At 46.6% G+C, this 19687-nt stretch overlaps 1 protein-coding gene across 7 annotated transcripts in view; it reads right to left on the bottom strand.

Moving 5' to 3' along the window:
* LOC129648729 (E3 ubiquitin-protein ligase RNF213-like) overlaps positions 1-19687 on the bottom strand; it is a 121205-nt gene that overhangs the window by 80318 nt on the left and 21200 nt on the right. For 4 of the 7 annotated variants that reach the window (XR_008712855.1, XM_055575313.1, XM_055575317.1 and 1 more), the window contains 7 exons: positions 12552-13073; positions 12139-12261; positions 11362-11531; positions 10662-10820; positions 10128-10330; positions 5263-5546; positions 4092-4348 (listed from right to left, as the gene is read on the bottom strand). Coding sequence is in view for 6 of the 7 variants with exons in the window: in XM_055575313.1 (XP_055431288.1) it covers positions 4092-4348; positions 5263-5546; positions 10128-10330; positions 10662-10820; positions 11362-11531; positions 12139-12261; positions 12552-13073 (1718 nt within the window). In the remaining variant the exon portion in view is untranslated. The remainder of the gene's footprint in view (positions 1-4091; positions 4349-5262; positions 5547-10127; positions 10331-10661; positions 10821-11361; positions 11532-12138; positions 12262-12551; positions 13074-19687) is intronic. The other 3 variants (XM_055575316.1, XM_055575318.1, XM_055575319.1) reach the window with 2 other exon arrangements.

Genomic DNA, 19687 nt, shown 5'->3' with positions numbered 1-19687 from the left:
CCGTTAAGACTGGCTGCTCAGAGAAGGCTACCCAATATTATTCTTGAGTTCAATTCAAACAGCTGCAGAAAAAAGACCTGGGGATCATCAGAGGGTTCTGGGGAGGCATCTCCACCCAGTGAAATATAAGTGCCTTCGGGACAGGCCACAGCCTCCACACTCCCAGTGCTCCCAGCCCTGTGCAATGGGCACAGCAGTGGCTCCTAAACTGGGAACAACAGTGGCTGAGGCCACGGTGAGGGCATCTACAGTACTTCCACAAACATCTTTGAGTCCAGCTTCATTGTCTTACTATGACTCATTCCCCCAAACACAGGCCCACGGGGCTAAGACATGATACACCTTGCGTGCGTGTATGCTCAGGCACTTCATTTGTGTCCAACTCTTTGCTACTGTATAAACTGCAAGAATACTGGAGTGGGCTGCCATGCCTTCCTCCAAGGGATCTTCCAGACCCAGGGATCAAACTCATGTCTCCTGCATTAGCAGGCACATTCTTTACCACTGCACCACAGGGGAAGCCCATCAGTCAGTCAGTCAGTTCAGTCGCTCAGTCGTGTCCGACTCTTTGCGACCCCATGAATCGCAGCACACCAGGCCTCCCTGTCCATCACCAACTACCGGAGTTCACTGAGACTCACGTCCATCGAGTCACTGATGCCATCCAGCCATCTCATCCTCTGTCGTCCCCTTCTCCTCCTGCCCCCAACCCCTCCCAGCATCGGAGTCTTTTCCAATGAGTCAACTCTTCGCATGAGGTGGCCAAAGTACTGGAGTTTTAGCTTTAGCATCATTCCTTCCAAAGAACACCCAGGACTGATCTCCTTCAGAATGGACTGGTTGGATCTCCTTGCAGTCTAAGGGACTCTCAAGAGTCTTCTCCAACACCATGGTTCAAAAGCATCGATTCTTCGGCGCTCAGCTTTCTTCACAGTCCAACTCTCACATCCATACATGACCACTGGAAAAACCATAGCCTTGACTAGACGGACCTTTGTTGGCAAAGTAATGTCTCTGCTTTTTAATATGCTATCTAGGTTGGTCATAACTTTTCTTCCAAGGAGTAAGTGTCTTTTAATTTCATGGCTGCAGTCACCATCTGCAGTGATTTCGGAGCCCCAAAAGATAAAGTCTGACACTGTTTCCCTGTCTATTTCCCATGAAGTGATGGGACCAGATGCCATGATCTTAGTTATCTGAATGTTGAGTTTTAAGCCAACTTGAAACTCTCCTCTTTCACTTTCATCAAGAGGCTTTTTAGTTCCTCTTCACTTTCTGCCATAAGGGTGGTGTCATCTGCATATCTGAGGTTATTGATATTTCTCCCAGCAATCTTGATTCCAGCTTGTGCTTCTTCCAGCCCAGCGTTTCTCATGATGTACTCTGCATATAAGTTAAATAAGCAGGGTGACAAGATACAGCCTTGACGTACTCCTTTTCCTATTTGGAACCAGTCTGTTGTTCCATGTCCAGTTCTAACTGTTGCTTCCTAACCTGCATACAAATTTCTCAAGAGGCAGGTCAGGTGGTCTGGTATTCCCATCTCTTTCAGAATTTTCCATAGTTTATTGTGATCCACACAGTCAAAGGCTTTGGCATAGTCAATAAAGCAGAAATAGATATTTTTCTGGAACTCTCTTGCTTTTTCCATGATCCAGCGGATGTTGGCAATTTGATCTCTGGTTCCTCTGCCTTTTCTAAAACCAGCTTGAATATCTGGAAGTTCACGGTTCACGTATTGCTGAAGCCTGGCTTGGAGAATTTTCAGCATTACTTTACTAGCATGTGAGATAAGTGCAATTGTGTGGTAGTTTGCACATTCTTTGGCATTGCCTTTCTTTGGGATTCGAATGAAAATTGGCCTTTTCCAGTCCTGTGGCCACTGCTGAGTTTTTCCAAATTTGCTGGCATATTGAGTGGAGCACTTTCACAGCATCATCTTTCAGGATGTGAAATAGAATTCCATCACCTCCACTAGCTTTGTTTGTAGTGATGCTTTCTAAGGCCCACTTGACTTCACATTCCAGGATGTCTGGCTCTAGGTGGGTGATCACACCATCGTGATTATCTGGGTCGTGAAGATCTTTTTTGTACAGTTCTGTGTATTCTTGCCACCTCTTCTTAATATCTTCTGCTTCTGTTAGGTCTATACCATTTCTGTCCTTTATCAAGCCCATCTTTGCATGAAATGTTCCCTTGGTATCTTGAATTTTTTTGAAGAGATCTCTAGTCTTTCCCAATCTGTTGTTTTCCTCTATTTCTTTGCATTGATTGCTGAGGAAGGCTTTCTTATCTCTTCTTGCTATTCTTTGGAACTCTGCATTCAGATGCTTATAGCTTTCCTTTTCTCCTTTGCTTCTCTTCTTTTCACAGCTATTTGTATGGCCTCCCCACACAGCCATTTTGCTTTTTTGCATTTCTTTTCCATGGGGATGGTCTTGATCCCTGTCTCCTGCACAATGTCACGAACCTCAGTCCATAGTTCATCAGGCACTCTATCTATCAGATCTAGTTCCTTAAATCTATTTCTCACTTCCACTGTATAATCATAAGGGATTTGATTTAGGTCATACCTGAATGATCTAGTGGTTTTCCCTACATTCTTCAATTTAAGTCTGAATTTGGCAATAAGGAGTTCATGATCTGAGCCACAGTCAGCTCCCGGTCTTGTTTTTGCAGACTGTATACAGCTTCTCCATCTTTGGCTGCAAAGAATATAAGCAATCTGATTTCGATGTTGACCATCTGGTGATGTCCATGTGTAGAGTCGTCTCTTGTGTTGTTGGAAGAGGGTGTTTGTTATGACCAGTGCATTTTCTTGGCAAAACTCTATTAGTCTTTGCCCTGCTTCATTCCGTATTCCAAGGCCAAATTTGCCTGTTACTCCAGGTGTTTCTTGACTTCCTACTTTTGCATTCCAGTCCCCTATAATGAAAAGGACATCTTTTTTTGGTGTTAGTTCTAAAAGGTCTTGTAGGTCTTCACAGAACCGTTCAGCTTCTTCAGCGTTACTGATTGGGGCATAGACTTGGATTACTGTGATACTGAATGGTTTGCCTTGGAAACGAACAGAGATTATTTTGTCATTTTTAAGATTGCATCCAAGTACTGTATTTCGGACTCTTTTGTTGACCATGATGGCTACTCCATTTCTTCTGAGGGATTCCTGCCCAAAGTAGTAGATATAATGGTCATCTGAGTTAAATTCACCCATTCCAGTCCATTTCAGTTTGCTGATTCCTAGAATGTCAACATTCACTCTTGCCATCTCTTGTTTGACCACTTCCAATTTGCCTTGATTCATGGACCTGACGTTCCAGGTTCCTATGCAATATTGCTCTTTACAGTATCGGACCTTGCTTCTATCACCAGTCACATCCACAACTGGGTATTGTTTTTGCTTTGGCTCCATCCCTTCATTCTTTCTCCACTGATCTCCAGTAGCATATTGGGCACCTACTGACCTGGGGAGTTCCTCTTTCAGTATCCTATCGTTTTGCCTTTTCATACTGTTCATGGGGTTCTCAAGGCAAGAATATGAAGTGGTTTGCCATTCCCTTCTCCAGTGGACCACATTCTGTCAGACCTCTCCACCATGACCCGCCCGTCTTGGGTGGCCCCACGGGCATGGCTTAGTTTTATTGAGTTAGACAAGGCTGTGGTCCTAGTGTGATTAGATTGACTAGTTTTCTGTGACTATGGTTTCAGTGTGTCTGCCCTCTGATGCCCTCTTGTAACACCTACCGTCTTACTTGGGTTTCTCTTACCTTGGACGTGGGGTATCTCTTCACGGCTGCTCCAGCAAAGTGCAGCCGCTGCTCCTTACCTTGGACAAGGGGTATCTCCTCAAAGAGATACATCTCAAAGCCTCTCAAAAGCAAGTATTCAATAGAATATGTAATAAAATGAAAAACAGTACATAGACTAGAAAAAGGCTAGACTGATAAACACTGAAATGACAATAGTGAGTGGTAAAATTACAGGTCATTTTTTTCTTGTATGTTTTCATCTATTCTATGACAAGCTCTTATTTTTATAATCAGATAAACACCATTAGAGAGCTAGGAAATCTTTACACACACACACACTACCTCTGAGATGTTTCAAAGATGTGTTTCAGGTCCCTGCAAAAGGCATCTGGTGATGTGGCATCTGAGTGAAGGAGGTGACAGAGTGAGGCCAGGTCTTTTTCCGGTAAGAGGAAGTTGAATTTTTCCACTAACAGAAGGACAATCATGCCCATTCTCAATTTACTCTTCACTGGGCAGTCTTCAGGCAGAGGGTCCCCACCGGTTTTCAGAAATGGTGCCATTTTCTTTGTCAAACACTCCCACAGGTGCTTCCTCACCTGGTCCCAGGAGAAAAGGAAAACACACGACCATGGCGTTGAACCCACCAGAGGTGTCAGGACCTGCCCGTCACTGAGCTTCGTTTCCTGTGAGCTGGGTAGGGCCCTGAGGAATGAGGGGCAGGGAAATCTCTGGGGAGGAGTCACCCTCTACCTGCCTCCCCACTAAACCCTGAGCATCCCCTTGCCCTGGGACTTTGGGAGGTACCACCAGTGGTACATCCAGAGGCCTCAGCATGCTGGAGAGGATCTCAGGTTGGGGTCCTGAGCCTTATAAGAGTTCACTAGTCATCTCAGACGTGGCTCCAGTTCTGTCTCAAAAATGCTTAAGCCATACCACACAGTAGCTGGAGATGCCGTGGAGGAGGATGCCAGTCTTCTTGTCGTGGAAGGAAAGGGCAGGTGAGGAGGTAGGACCAGTAGAGGGCAGGTGAGGAAGTGGGACCAGGTAGTGGAGGGGAAGGGTGGGACAAGGAATGGAGGTGGGTCTAGAGGAGTTGAAACTGAAAGTGTTAGTCCCTCAGTTGTGTCCTACTCTTTGTAACCCCATGGACTGTAGCCTGCCAAGCTCCTCTGTCCATGGGATTTTCTTGTCAAGAAAACTGGAGTGAGTTGTCATTCCCTTCTCCAGGGGATCTTCCCAATCCCAGGATTGAACCCAGGTCTCCTGCAATGCAGGCAGATTCTTTACCATCTGAGCCGCCAGGGAAGCCCTAGTGAGGACGTGGGAGGAGACAAAAAATGAGGAGGACAAAGAATTCCCTAGAGGTGGTGCTAGGAGACAAGAGGCTGAAATAGCCTGCTCCCATCCATCCCCATCCACTGAGTCTTGGAGTCATCTGGCCACTAGATGGTGAGGTGATGCTGAATGCCCAGGAGACAGAAAAGGGAGATGTTGCTGACACCCCTGGTACCTTCTTCTCTTCATACTGTAGAGAAATCCATGGCTGTTCTTCTCCTTCATAGATCATGGGCACACGAATGACATTATAGAACTGCTGGAACTGGGTGAAAAAGTTCTTTAAATTGATGGCATTCCAGGTTTCAAGAATGCTGAAGATGCGATCCAGCATGACTGCAGCTGAGAACTGCTTCCCTTTCACCAAGTCTTTCCTCGTACCATCTGTTATATGATTCATCAATTTCTGAAGTGGCCCAGGGGGCTTCATACAAATTATATCATCATACTGATGCCAGTCTAAGAGTAAAGAGAATATTATACTTAGGGGCATTGAAACCCACTAGACCTGAACACTCCACCCTGGAAGGTTGATCTTGACCAGAAGAAACAAGATGAAGGAATCAAAGAAGGGAATGAAGGAGCCAAAGAAGAGAAGAAAGACAGGAAAATTACAGAATGTGGTAAACAGAATGCAGCCAGTACTCACTCCATCTGGGTACCCAGCCGTAGATGAGCAACATGGGGCTTGATACCAGAGGTAGCACAGATATTTAGGACAAGTAACCAAGACACCCTGCAACTACACTGAAAGTACTTGAAACATGCCTTTGTTGAACCAGATGGCTCAGCACACTTGGTACGTGAGTTCCTTAGAAAATTACCACATGAAGGTCAAAAATTTCATACTGAAACTGCATCACTCACTAGGAATTGTGCACCATTTTGGTATGTTACTTGGTGCAAGGGCTCATTTCCTCTGTCCTGGGAACAGTGATAACCACCTCATGAAGGATGGTACAGGTCACACAGCGGACAAAACAGCACTAGACATGGGGCAAGGGTTGAACTCGTGCTTGCTCTTATAACCAGCTGAAATGATGTGAGTGCAGACCAGAAAACCCAGGAAAATCAATTGTCAACTAATTAGAAGGAAAAGAGGTCAGTAAGACACCAGAGGCAACACAAGTGCATAAAAATAGCCATGAAAATCAGCAAGTCAAGCCTCTGAACAAGCCTCCTGCTTCTTGTTGCCCAACCTGTTGTCTTTGCTGGAAGGCCCTGCTCACACATCCCTGCCCCATCCCAGCCCTGCCCAACGATAACTCGGAATCACTATTTGGATCTGACCTCAAGCGTCAGCTCCTGTGGAAGCTTTCCCTGCTCCAAACATTCTTCCAGAGAAAAGGTGAGTGAAAGCTGCTGGCCTGGGATGGCTAGTGCCATGGAGGTGGGGGGAGCACCAGTCAGGGTCCTGGCATGGGACACCCTCGACCCCAGGACAGTGGGGCAGGGATGGACATTAACGGTCTTGGTCTCAAAGAATCTACTAGAAGATTAGAAATAAAATATTTAAGTTCCAACCTCATAGAGAAAAGAGAAAACATCCAAAAGCTAGAAAAAGCACAAAAAAGCACAAGGAAAACAAGGTAGACAGAAAGATAAGGTAATTTGTCAAAAGTGAGTCTTCCGTTGATGGTCACAGTTCATGCCAGGGGGCTAAATTCATCCATTAAAGATTATCAGACTGGGAATTCCCTGGTGGTGCACTGGTTAGGACTCCACACTTCCACTGTAGAGGGCATAGGTTCAATCCTTGGTCTGGCAATGAAGATTCCCCCATGTTGCACAGTAAAGCCCTCCACCCCCAACTTGCCCCCCCCCCAAAAAAAACCAAACCAACTAAAGTTCAGCAAAACAGGGATGTGACTGTAACAGCTGGATCTGAGAGAAAACTGAGGAGTTGGGACAAAAGCAAAGAGGCTGAGAGGGTGGGTGAGGAACAGACACAGCAGAATCAGTTTCAGGCAAAACACAGCACAACGCAAAAGACAATGGAACAGACAGAGTGCCAGTGACGGCTGTTTCTGCCAGCAGCACACACATCTGCCCTCTGGTCTCCCTGCATCACGAGGTGGAGCCCAGAATCTCCATTCTGCCTGCCCTGCAACAGTGGCTTCTACCAATGAGAGTGCTCACAAGAGGCTTAGAAGGAGGAAGAGGGGAGGGAAGACATCTCTCTGTTTATTGGGATTAATGAAAACTAAATGTATTTAACATAGATAAACCACCATCACACCAAATGGAGCAAATTACAAAACTTTCCTCAATGCACAAAATTCCACTGCCTTCCGGACACTCCTCACAAATCATGGATGATGTTAGGGGCTGGGGCACCTCCTCACCTGGGTCCAAGTGACCTCCAGACCCTCAGAAGCCAATGAAGACCCTCCTTGGCCTTCCAATCAGCCCTTCCATTGGTTATTATGACTCACCTCCTTCCTGCTTAAAATGCCTGATTTAACCCAACCAACCCAGGTACCATCTTCCAGGGAGCTCTAAGGTCAGTCTACCAACAGAACATCTAAATAGGACAGCCCACACCAAGAAGTAACCAAAGTGCCCGTGGACTTTTGCAACAAGGAAGGAAAAGTTCTAACACTGATTTCTTTTTAAAAGCTTGCAAAATGTAATTACTGAAAAACTTGGACTTCCCTGGTGGTCCAGTGGTAAAGAATTCATGTACCTATACAGAGGACACATGTTCAATCACTGTTATGGGAAGATTCCACATGCCAGGGAGCAACTAAGCCCATGCACCTCAACTACTAAAGCCCATGAACCCTAAAGCCCATCTTCTGCAACAAGAGAAGTCCCTGCAATGAGAAGCCCAAGCACAGCAACTAGAGAGAAGCCCCTGCTTGCCACAACTAGACAAAGTCTATGCAGCATTGAAGACCCAGAGTAAAAAAAAAAACTCTATTTAGTACAATATCATGATTAAGAAAGCATCTAAAAAATAAAGTTTTTGGCAATTCTGAGTTAACTCTCCAACTTAAAAATCTGTTTAATGAACAGTTCATACAATTCAATCAAAAAATAAACAACCCAGTCCAAAAATGGGCAGAAGACTTAATAGACACTTATTCAAATAAGACATACAGAGGGTCAACAGGCATATGAAAAGATGCTCAACATCACTAATTATTAGAGGAATGCAAATCAAAACTTCAATGAAGTATCACCTCACACAGGTCAGAGTGGTCATTATCAAAAATCAACGGATAAATGCTGGAGAGGGAGTAAAGAAAAGGGAATTCTCCTGCACTGTTGATGGGAATGTAAACTGGTGCAGCCACTATGGAAAACAGTATGGAGTTTCCTCAAAAGACTAAAAATAGGGCCACCATATAATCCAGCAATCCTATTCCTAGGCATATATCCATAAAACAGGAAAACTCTATTTTAAAAAGATACATGCACCCCAATGTTATTTACAATAACCCAGCATGAAAGCAACCTAGGTGTCCATCAACAGATGAATGGATAGAGAAGACATGATATACACACATACACACATATACACACTGGAATATTGCTCAGTCATTAAAAGAGAATGAAATATTGCCATATGCAGCAACTGGATGGACCTAGACATTATCATATTAAGTCAGACAGAGAAAAACAAATATTATATGATATCACTTATATGTGGAATCAAAAAATAATACAAATTAATCTATTTACAAAACAGAAACAGATTCACACACAAAGTAAACCAACATGGTTACCAATCGGGAAAGTAGGTGGGGGGAGGATAAATTAGGAGTATAGGGTTAAGAGGTACATACCTATATATAAAACAGGTAAGCAACAAGGATTTAATGTAATAGCACAGGGAAATATATTCAATATCTTGTAATAAGCTAATAAAGGAAAAAATCTGAAAAAAATAAATAACTGAATAATTTTGCTGTACACCTGAAGCTAAAACAACAACTAACTATACTTCAATAAAAGAAAGAAAGAAGAAAAGAAAATCTTTTTAACGGACTTTAAAATGACTGGCTCATATTAAAAAATGCATCTCTATCTGGTTTGACAGCTTAAGTACCAGGAACCAGCCAGATAAATCTGAAGTGACTAAGGCAGTGCTTCTTAAATAAGAGCAAAGGGGACCTGCCGTCCCAAATCACTACCATGTCTTCTGCAAAGACTAGTTTAGCACCGGCTCTTGTCTGATGAGGGGTCATCTCAAGCATGGAAACAGCCAGTTTGGATCATCCAGCAAGTGCAGGGCAAAGTCAGAAACGATCATGGGACTCTGCAATCAGCCCATATAGAAGAGAGTCTTGCAAAGGCAGGCAATCAAGTCAACACTTGGGCACATTTAAGAAGACAACACAACTCTAGTTTCTTCTCTCTTTGGGCCAGTTCAAGATAATCAAGCATCTGCCCCCATTGACCTCTACTGCTGTCAGACACCCAACAGAGATCCCTGCCATGGGCAGCTTCAATGGCAAAGACCCGTCCAGACGATTTCATCAAGTCACTCCCAGCTTTCAATCCTGCCTAGCTGAGACTCCAGACATCAGAGAGCAGAAACCAGCCAGCCCTGCTGTGCTCCATCCAAACTGCTAACCTACAGAAGTAATGAATATAATAAAACTGTTTTATGCACCCTCAAAAAACAAACAAAATAAAGCACCTGGTCTTGGTGACAGACTGGTCCATCTCTCAAAAGCTGACAGATCAATCTTTATAAACAAGAACTTTAATATTAAGTAGGCTTTATCTAATAGTAGCTCAGATGGTAAAGAACCACTGCTGCCTCTCCACGCCCCAGTCCCCTCACTTCTCAGAGGATCCACCCTCTCTCCTTTCCCTTAGAAAACATCTGCTACCTTGTTTACTCTTGTGAGTGCTTAAGTTAAACTGATCAGAAGCATGCTGCCAAGCTCAGGCTTAGAAAACATAAAGCTGGGAGGTACGACAGGGCCAATGCCAAGCAAAGAACACCCACAGAGGACAAGGAAAGCCTTTGTTCCAGAGAGTATCGTCCAGCTTCAGAGGCTGATCGATCAAGAGTCTTTGGCTTACCTCCAGAGTCCAGAAGGGAAGATTTCACTCGCAGACAGCGGTTCACATGCTCGCCTTTCTTTGGCTGTTCTTTGTAGATGAACTCATACTCCACAGAGTTCTTGCCTCGGCAGATAACGTACTTGTAAGGAATGGGTTTATCCATGTGCTGCTTGGAAATGGTGGTGCTGCCTTCAATGAGGGACCCGTTCTCATGTAAGTCTCTGTGAATAAACAGACAGCAGCTGGTTATGTGAAAATCCTCTCCCAGAAACGTTCATTCTTCTCAAACACAACATGGAGTGCAGACCTAATGCTATAAATCTATGCTGAAAGAAGGGATGCTTCTAGATCAAGGCTCACTTCCACACGGAGACAGAAAGAAGACCCAGATGAAGGATGACAAAGAACTGCATTATAGGGAAGAGTTTTTTGAAATATTCATCTTTCAAAAGTTATAAGAATTAATCAACTTGGTCAGAATTATGATTTCAATATATTTCAAAGACTGGACATTCTGTACATTTCCTTATGGGCCAACTGGGATATACTTACTTGCTGTAGTGCATTTCGCAAACATTTTGATTCCATGCAGGCTTCCCAAGTTCTTTCCCGCCCCTAACATATACTTTGTGTTGATCGGGGTTGAATCCAAAATGTTTAGAAATGATAGCATGGAAGTACACCATGATTCCTTCTGCGGAGCTCAGCAGGCTGGGGGAAAGTCACAGAAGAAAACACTGATTAGATCTGGTCTCTCTACTCCCTCTCCACACACACACATGCAGGCATACATGTGCACACACAATCTTGTTTCTGGGCGTGCACTAACACACACCCTAGCAAAGTGCAAGAGAGCCCACATTTCAGATAGACTGCCCACCATGTGGGTCCCCTTGGCTCTCCGTCTATGGTGGAGGAGGACAGTGGGCACAGGGTGGGGTGATCTCTGCCCAGCTCCAAAGAGGGGTGGTGGGAGGGGGTGACTGAGTACTCTGGGGCATGACTGCCTCTCTCCTGACTTCTGTAAGGTCCATGCTGCTCCAGGTCCCCAGAGACCATGTGATGGCGCATTTCAACCAATTGAGGAATTGGGACAGATGCCCCTCCCCTGCCTACCTCCTGAGCGTTGCTCTTTGCACTGCGAGTCAACAAAAAGGCAGCTTGGGAATCTCCTTTGGGGTGGTGTAGCCCTTTCCAGCCCCAGTGCTGGGTGGGGGCCAGGCCTGTGCCTTCCTGAGCCAGTTGCACCCACCTCTCCTTAGCTCGCTGTGTGCTCTGGTTCCTTTGCTCCTTCTCATTTTTCACAGGGGCTGCATTATTTCCGTTATTCCCCTCTGGCCTCTTCAGGTTCTTTGGCTTGGCTTTCTCATTTTCACTTGTTTTCCCTCCAGGATGAGCCGTCTGGTCCTTGGTTGCAATTTCCTGGAACAGGCACCCAAACCCCAACCTTTAGACCAGGCTCCATGCTTGCCCCCAACATAGGACGCTTGTCACAGTCGCCAGACTGGTCACATCCCTTCCCTGCTCAGAAGCTTTAAACGGCATCTGGTCCACCCACCACAGGCTCCAAGGACTCCTGTCCCAACATCGTTAACCCCAGCCCCAACCCCGGCCTCTCTTCCCTTCACCTGCTCTTGGGAGAAGCAGATTTCCTGCTGCCCCCTAAACAATCCCACCACACTCTCCCTTAGGGCCTTTGCATGTCCCGAGATAGGCACGTGGCTTGCCTGTCACTCTTTGAGTTCTCCTTGGAGAGGCCCTGACTGGCACCCACCTCAGTCCCTTGCCGTACTTCTCTCCAGGGCATTTCACACAGTCTGGCTTTGCATGTCTTTCTCCCCACTAGAATGTGAGCTCCCAAAGGCAAGAACTAGTCTCATTCATGGCTATACTCCCAGCACCTAACACATATTCACCAAATGATTAAGCTGCGGAAGGAACGGGACTAAAAGGAGCAGCCCATGGGATGGACAGCAAGGATGGGGAGGGCATCCTGGAAAGGCGACCAGGCAGGCACAAGACGCTTTACCTGGCGGTGGTTTCGGGAAGCAGGGACGCTTGTGGGTGGCTCTTTCATTTCCTCAGTCTTATCTTTAACATCTTTTTTAGCTCCTTCCACTGAACCAGCTGGCTCAGCTGCAGCATCACTTGCCTGGAAGAAATAAAGCACCAAAACATTAGGGCCAAAATGACAAAATGCACAGGGAAACTTGGACTCAGTGGCATGAGGGTCAGCCTCTGCCACCAGCCCAGGAACAGGGGTCAGCAGCTCAGGGTAGAGGCATAGCCCCTCCCACAGCCCCCCTCCCAAGAAGCAAGTCCAAGTGGACTCCCTTCCCAGACAGTGAAGTGTTGTCAGAACCGCACTGCACAGCAAGGTGTTGAGACACGGCAGGCCTACCCTGGTCATCACTCCCCTAACTCACCCCAGAACTAACTCACCCCAGAGGCAGGAGCCCTGGCCAGCTGCTCAGTGGTCTGCAGCTCTTTCCTGGGCTTGGAGGTGTCCGCCTTTGGCTCAGGCAACAAGAGCTCCTGGGCAGTATCCTTCTCCCTAGGAGAGCCTTTACTGGCAGAAGTGGGGAGATCTTCACCCGTGGAGGGGCTCGGGGACTGGTGGTCATTTCCTTCTGGGAGGGCTCCTCCCAGAGTCTGGTCCTGAGGTGCCGGGCTGCTTAGAAACTCGGTGCCTGTGGCTGCTTCTGCCTCTCCTGCAGCCTCGCCTTGCAGAGGGTGCCCCATAGCCTCCAGTGGTATTTTGCCCATACTTGGAGGCAGGCCTGGCTGGTGAGTGGGACTACCCTGCTGAGCTGGGCTTTGGCATGGAGCTGTGTCCTGGAGCCCAGAGTTTGCAAGTGAACTCAGACTACAGGGCTCCAATGAGGATGGGGACAAGGAATCCAACTCTGCAGATGTGGAAGCATTCTTCCAATTCCTTTTCTTCCTTTTACTCCTTCTACGCTGCTAAACAGAAAAAGAGACACTCATTTTGTTTCTCAGGTATTCTATACGCTCACCAAAGGTTTCCTCCAATTTCCTTTCCATTTCTGAAGTATGTCAAGCATAGCTCAACCCAACCACCTTACAACTGCTAAATCTGCCATTCGTCTCTCTTGGAAAGAATGTGAGCACGAAGTGAAGGGGGGTGGTGAACAGAGTTGAGGGACAAGTGGGGAACAGTGATGGTCACACACTTTGCTTTGCCCAATCCAAGCTGAGACCCTCATGTGGAATACCTTCCAGCAGGAGGGCCCTGTAAAGATGGCTTTCAAATGTTGAAAAGTATGCACAGGCCCGACATGTTACACTCTTATATGGTGTGTATTACAGACGAAATAGAGATGCAAAAATGAGCAGAAGGCTAAGTTGTTCCTTCCTGCACTTTCACTGGCATATTATGCTTCTGCCTGCAGGTCCTCACTCAAAGGCAAGAATCCTCAGCTTCGGAATCAGAGACGAGCTTGTAGAAGCAGTTGTGACAGGCCCCTGCGAGGACCCCGAATGGCTGAATGCCCTGCATGTATGGCAATCTTGGTCTGCAGCAAAATATTGATTAGTTCATTAAGTGCCAGTAACCTGTGACCCTCCCTGCCACTGAAGCCCAGTGTGGGCCTAGGGCTTGGCATCTTACCCCTTGCCTGGGCTAAGTCCTCGGGAGAGGGAGATGGAAGACCTTGGGGTTTATTTGCACATGGGGTGGGACATCGTGTTCTGGGTCAGCTTCCAGATTTTCTCCAAGAAACCTGACCGAACTTCCAGCCCATCTGCTTGAAACAAGCAGCGCAGGGCACAGGCTGCCCTGAACGGCAATTTCCCGGTCTGACATCGACACCAGCTAACACTGTGGGAGAAAGATGGAAGGTCATTCAAGGAGGCCACGTCCCCAACTTCCAGGGCATATAGATCTCTGAAGATCTTGCCAACATACTGATGGTAACTCAGCACATCTGGGGGACCTCAGGTTCTGCATTTCCATGGTGCTGCTGCCAGTCCAGGCTTGCTCTGTGAGCATCACCAGCAAGCAGGTCCCCACTCCAGGCACCAGCATCTCCATTAGCTTTCTTGGTGGTCCTCAAGTGCAGCCTCACTGGGAACCACAGATCAGACCAGCAGGAATCTGTATGCAGACCCCACGGCCCCAGGCCCTTTGCGGATTCTTCCTTTTGAAGGCAAGGCTGGCTTAAATTAAGTAGCTTATGCTGATTTACCAAAAGGAACCTGGAACTCTGTCCTAAGCACAAGGAACAAGAAAGTAAGATGAGTTCCTCCCCCATAAAACTGATGGTTTACTGGGAGAGAAAGACTAAAACCAGATGGTTTTAGCTTGTTAGTAGGACTCGGAGGCTTCCAGCGAAGAGACTCAGGTTGAGTCTGAAAGTCACTGATAGCCAAGAAGGCAGTTTCATCAATCGGCAAAGATTACTGGGACCTGTGCATCTGAACGTGGCCAAAGCCACAGGCTACCTTCCAGGTTGACTGGCCCACCCAGAATCAAAGCTTATGCTTGGCCAGAAGACCCCACAGGACTGGCCTTCACAGTCTGTCAACCTTATCCTACCCTAGTCCTGCCCTGGCCTCTTTTTACTTTCTGTACTTTAGGATGTTTTGGCATTTGGGGGGACCTTGCTCATCCTGGAGAGACTGCCCCTCCCAGGGTTACTAATACCCAGAGAGAGGTGGTGACTCCCCAAAAGCACATCTTTCATCTGCCAATCAACCAACACGGAGCTCCTCCCTTCACCCACCGCCCACCTCCTTTATCAAACTCTCCCTCCAAGCCAACATTTCCAGCTCCAAATCACCACAGGGCCAAGTACAGGACATCTAGACCACCCTACAGCCCAGAGTCCACCAAGAGCATTCACACTAGCCAATTCTGAACCTCCTCAAACCTGCCTGCCCTGCCCTACAAGGCAGGCTCGGGGCCACTTTCTCCCCTTGCTCCTTCTATCTCCCCTGTGGCCCTTCAGGCATGGCCCCTCCTCCTGGGAGCTGTGAGGAACACTGACCTCCCTGTCATCGCTAGTCAATCAGGGCGCCTCGGGCTTCTGGTTCCCTCTTTCGCCAGACACCTCCTTCACTTTTCACTTTGTCCTCTGCCCCACACCCCTCGACAGACCACCTGGACTCTCCCAGTAGAAAGCAAACCTATGCAGCCCTGCACTTGCTTTATTTTGTTCCTCAGAAACCGTCAACTAAACGCCTTTTATTTTCTCTTCCCTCCACGAAGGAAGTCTCTGTTTTCTTCACTGCTGCATCCACAGTGTCTAGAACAACCCCTGAGCCCCGGTAGGTCCCTAAATGCTTCTATCTCATTATATAAATTCCTCAGAAAGTCCCGTGTCTCCCTGAAGCACCGGCATGTTTCCTCTGCCCCAGGACGCACCCACCTCCATCAGGTCTGTGATCAGATCCAAAAACAAAGGGTTTTCTATCAAACTATTAGTGAAATGAAAATCAAAACTACAATGAGATATCACCTCACACCAGCCAGAATGGCTGTCATAAAAAAAAAAAAAATCCACAAACAATAAACTCTGAAGATGGGTGGAGAAAGGGAACCCTCCTACACTGTCGGTAGGAATATAAATTGGTACAGCCACTATGGAGAACAGTATGGAGGTTCCTTAAAAAACTAAAAATAGAGCTACCATATGATCCTGCAATCCCACTCCTGGGCACATATCTGGAGAAAAACATGATCCGAATGGAAAAATGCACCCCAGTGTTTATTGTGGTACTGTTTACAATAGAGAAGACAAGGAAGCAACCTAATGTCTGTTAACAGAGGAATGGATAAAAAAAGCTGTGTTACATACAATGGAATATTACTCAGCCATTAAAAACAATGTAATAATGCCATCTGCAGCAACATGGATGGATCTAAAGAGCGTCATACTGAGTGAAGTAAGTTAGACAGAGAAGGAGAAATATCGTGTGACATCCCTTATATATTGAATCTAAAAAGAAATGAAAGAAATGAACTTACTTACAAAATAGGAAGAGACTTAGAAAACGAACTTATGATTGCCAGGGGGAAGGGAGAGTAGTTTGGCATGGTCATGTACACACTGCTATGTTTAAAATGGACAGCTAATAAGGACCTATTGTATAGCACATGGAACTCTGCTCAATGTTATGTGGCAGCCTGGATGGGAGAGGAGTTTGGGGGAGAATGGACACATGTATATAGATGGCTGAGTCCCTTCACTATTCATCTGAAATTATCACAACATTGTTAACTGGTTTTACCACAATATAAAATAAAAAGTTCAAAAGAAAAAAAAAAGAGAGTTCTGACATCTGATTTGCAATTTGCCTATCTGCTCTTTATCTCACTTTCTCCTTTTTTTTTTTAAAATCCCTATTCGATTGTGCTTTTTATAAGGTGCTTCAAAACACTTAGAATAAGATTCAAATTTCACACAGGCAACTTAGTTCTCTCAATACACATCAATGGGGCCACATGAGTGTGTGGCCCCTCACAGGTCTACAGGCAAGGCACAAGGCTAAACTCTAAACTTTTCCTTGACAAAAATCAAGTCTATATATACATGTTACATATTTATGTAGTCCTCATTACTATGGTCTGTCTCTGAACTCATTAGTCAGGAATATGTACACTAAAACTAAACACTACTGATTAGGAATCCAGACCTGGGTCACAACCTCTGGGTGTGGGCAGTGGATGAGGGTGGTTGGGAGGAGACCCCAATACTCCTGATGATGTCTTTGTTGACGATGGATGGTAGGGGATGAGTATCCACTAAGATAGTCCTGCATCTGTGTTATAAATACTCTGTAGGGTGGGTGTAATATTTAATTAAAACATTTGTTAAGTGCAGAGTTTATCGACTTGTAAGGGATGCTAGAGAACTTTCTGGGGACTGACTGTCCTGTCACTGGATCAGGTAGGGGTGACAAAGCGGTACACACAGCAGAACATATCCAGGGGGCTCTACCCTGAAGGCCTGTGTATTTCATTCAATACCAGTTATACCTCAGTTCAAAGGCTGTATGCTGCTGCTACTGCTAAGTCGCTGCAGTCGTGTCTGACTCTGTACGACCCCATAGACGGCAGCCCACCAGGATCCCCCATCCCTGGGATTCTCCAGGCAAGGACACTGGAGTGGGTTGCCATTTCCTTCTCCAATGCATGAAAGTGAAAAGTGAAAGTGAAGTCGCTCAGTCTTGTCCAACTCAGCGACCCCATGGACTGCAGCCTGCCAGGCTCCTCCATCCATGGGATTTTCAAGGCAAGTGTACTGGAGTGGGGTGCCATTGCCTTCTCCGCTAAAGGCTGTATACCAGCTCTAAATGCATACATAAAGGCTACTCCTATTTCTGCCTAGAGAGAATTAGTGAGAAAAAAGTAACAGTTTGCTACTTCTTGGAGAGAAGGTGGGTTAGTCAGAATACATGTCTGATTTTATATTTTATAATGAGTGTACTCAGAGAGCAGAGAGATCTCAGTTTTGGGAGGGCAAGGTAGTCTTGTTCACTCCCCTGAATACTGGGTCAGGAGCACATGGAGGGGTGGGGGTGTGTGCTGTGGACCCTGAAAAGGCACATATGGCAGGAAGTGAGGGTGACAGGTGAGAACACTGACCAGTTGGACAGAAAGTCTGTGAAGGTTTTGACAAAGGCTGAAGGATTGGAGGCTAAGTGGGCCTGCAGCTATGCCCAAACTCCCAGGGGTCCTCTGCCTCATTCTGCATTGACAGTGATTGGGATAGAGTAGGATAGTTAGTTTAGGAATCACTCTAGGGGATTAAGAATGGAAAAGGAATTTTATGGGAGTTTGGGAACCTGTTGTAGGCTAATGACTACTCAAGAAAAGAATCCAGTAACCTAGCAACAATCTATACTATCTTGAAGGAAGACCAAGCATCCAAGCATCAGGCACATTCAGGCCACAAGTTCTGATAATTAAAACACAAGACAGTAGATATGGTATCTGAATCTTGTTACATGAAGTCAGGGAGTTAACAGTCCTTGAAGAGTAGCATTTTGTAGCCAAGACAGGAACATAGGTGAAGGGGAAAAGAAACTAAATGAAAGAGGACATTATATTAAAACTTAACCGAGCCCAAGCTCATTCTCCTGGCTGCACTGACAGGTCAGTAAATCGGGAGATGAGTTGTTGGAACAAGGAATAATGATTTTAATCGGAAAGTTAGCAGACTGAGAAGATGGCAGCCTAGCGTCTAAAAAAACCGTCTTACCACAGTTCAAATTCAGGCTCCTTTTATACACAAGAGGGGGAGGGAGAGGAGCCTACTTAGGCACTGACCAATGGCTGAGCAGGACCACTAACGGTCGCTGGTTTGACACGTGCTAAGTTGCTTCAGTCATTGTCCCACTCTTTGCAACCCTATGGACTGTAGGCCGCCAAGCTCCTCTGTCCATGGGATTCTTCAGGCAAGAATACTGGAGTGGCTTGCCATGCCCTCCCCCAGGGGATCTTCCCAACCCAGGGACTGAGCCCATGTCTCTTCCGTCTCCTGCATTGATAGGCAGGTTCTTTACCACTAGCACCACGGTCACTGGTTGACAGCTGCTCAGTAACAGTCACTTGTTTGGGGGAGGGGCCCACTTTGACATTGAATAATGGCTGAGCAGGACCACTAACTGGTCCCTGATTGACAGTTGCTCATTTTGGGGGAGGGAGAAACCACTGAGGGACCAACCAATGACTGAGTGGGGCTGCTATAGCTCCTGCCTGCCTCATCACTATGCCACCTTGAGTAGAAAGGTGTGACACCAGAAAGCAGCCAGGTCTGAAGTACCTGGTGGCCCTCACAGTGTCCTCCAGCTCTCAGTGGAGTGAGATGCCCAAGCGGCAGAGACTGCATTTGATGGGATTGTGGTCTAAGGTGGCAGGTGCCATGGGCTCAGCCCACTGCTTGCTTCAGTGGTCAGATCGTGACCAGTGAGATGACCTGGGAGCTGGTGTCCCCAGAGCAGAGCGTCCACCTGTCCGCTTTCACAGTAGATGGCTTCCCAGGTGGCACTGGTGGTAAAGAACCTGCCTGCCAATGCAAGAGACATGAGAGATACGGGCTCCATCCCTGGGTCTGGAAGATCCCTTGGAGGAGGGCATGGCAACTCACTCCAGTATTCTTGCTTGGAGAATCCCTTGGACAGAGGAGCCAGGTGGGCTATAGTCCATAGCGCCACAAAGAGTCAGACATGACTGAGGTGACTTAGCATGCATGCATGAGTGGCAGGTACAGGGTCCCTTCTGGTGGGCTAGTGGGCTAGGCATGGCTGCCTAGAAAGGTGTGGTAGAGCAGTTAAGGGCATTACCATTAACCTGCATTAAGGGCACCAGGGAGAGAGGAGGGAAGGATCCAACACACTTTGGGTTCCAGTTTGGGCTGGGGGGGCCGCTATTACAAAACCTGAGATGAATTGCCATATTTTAGTATATGTTACCACCCTTTTGCTAACATACATATGATTTAAATAAAGCCATGGTAGTCCCAGTTAGACCATATAGAGTCAAAGGAAGGACTAATGATGTAAGCCTTGATATCTACTCAAAAATGAGGAATAAGGTGGTCTTCTCCCCTCCC

The sequence above is a fragment of the Bubalus kerabau genome, chromosome 4, assembly GCF_029407905.1.
Source record: "Bubalus kerabau isolate K-KA32 ecotype Philippines breed swamp buffalo chromosome 4, PCC_UOA_SB_1v2, whole genome shotgun sequence".
Taxonomy (NCBI): Eukaryota; Metazoa; Chordata; class Mammalia; order Artiodactyla; family Bovidae; genus Bubalus; species Bubalus kerabau.
This window is presented reverse-complemented; position numbering and strand designations above follow the sequence as displayed.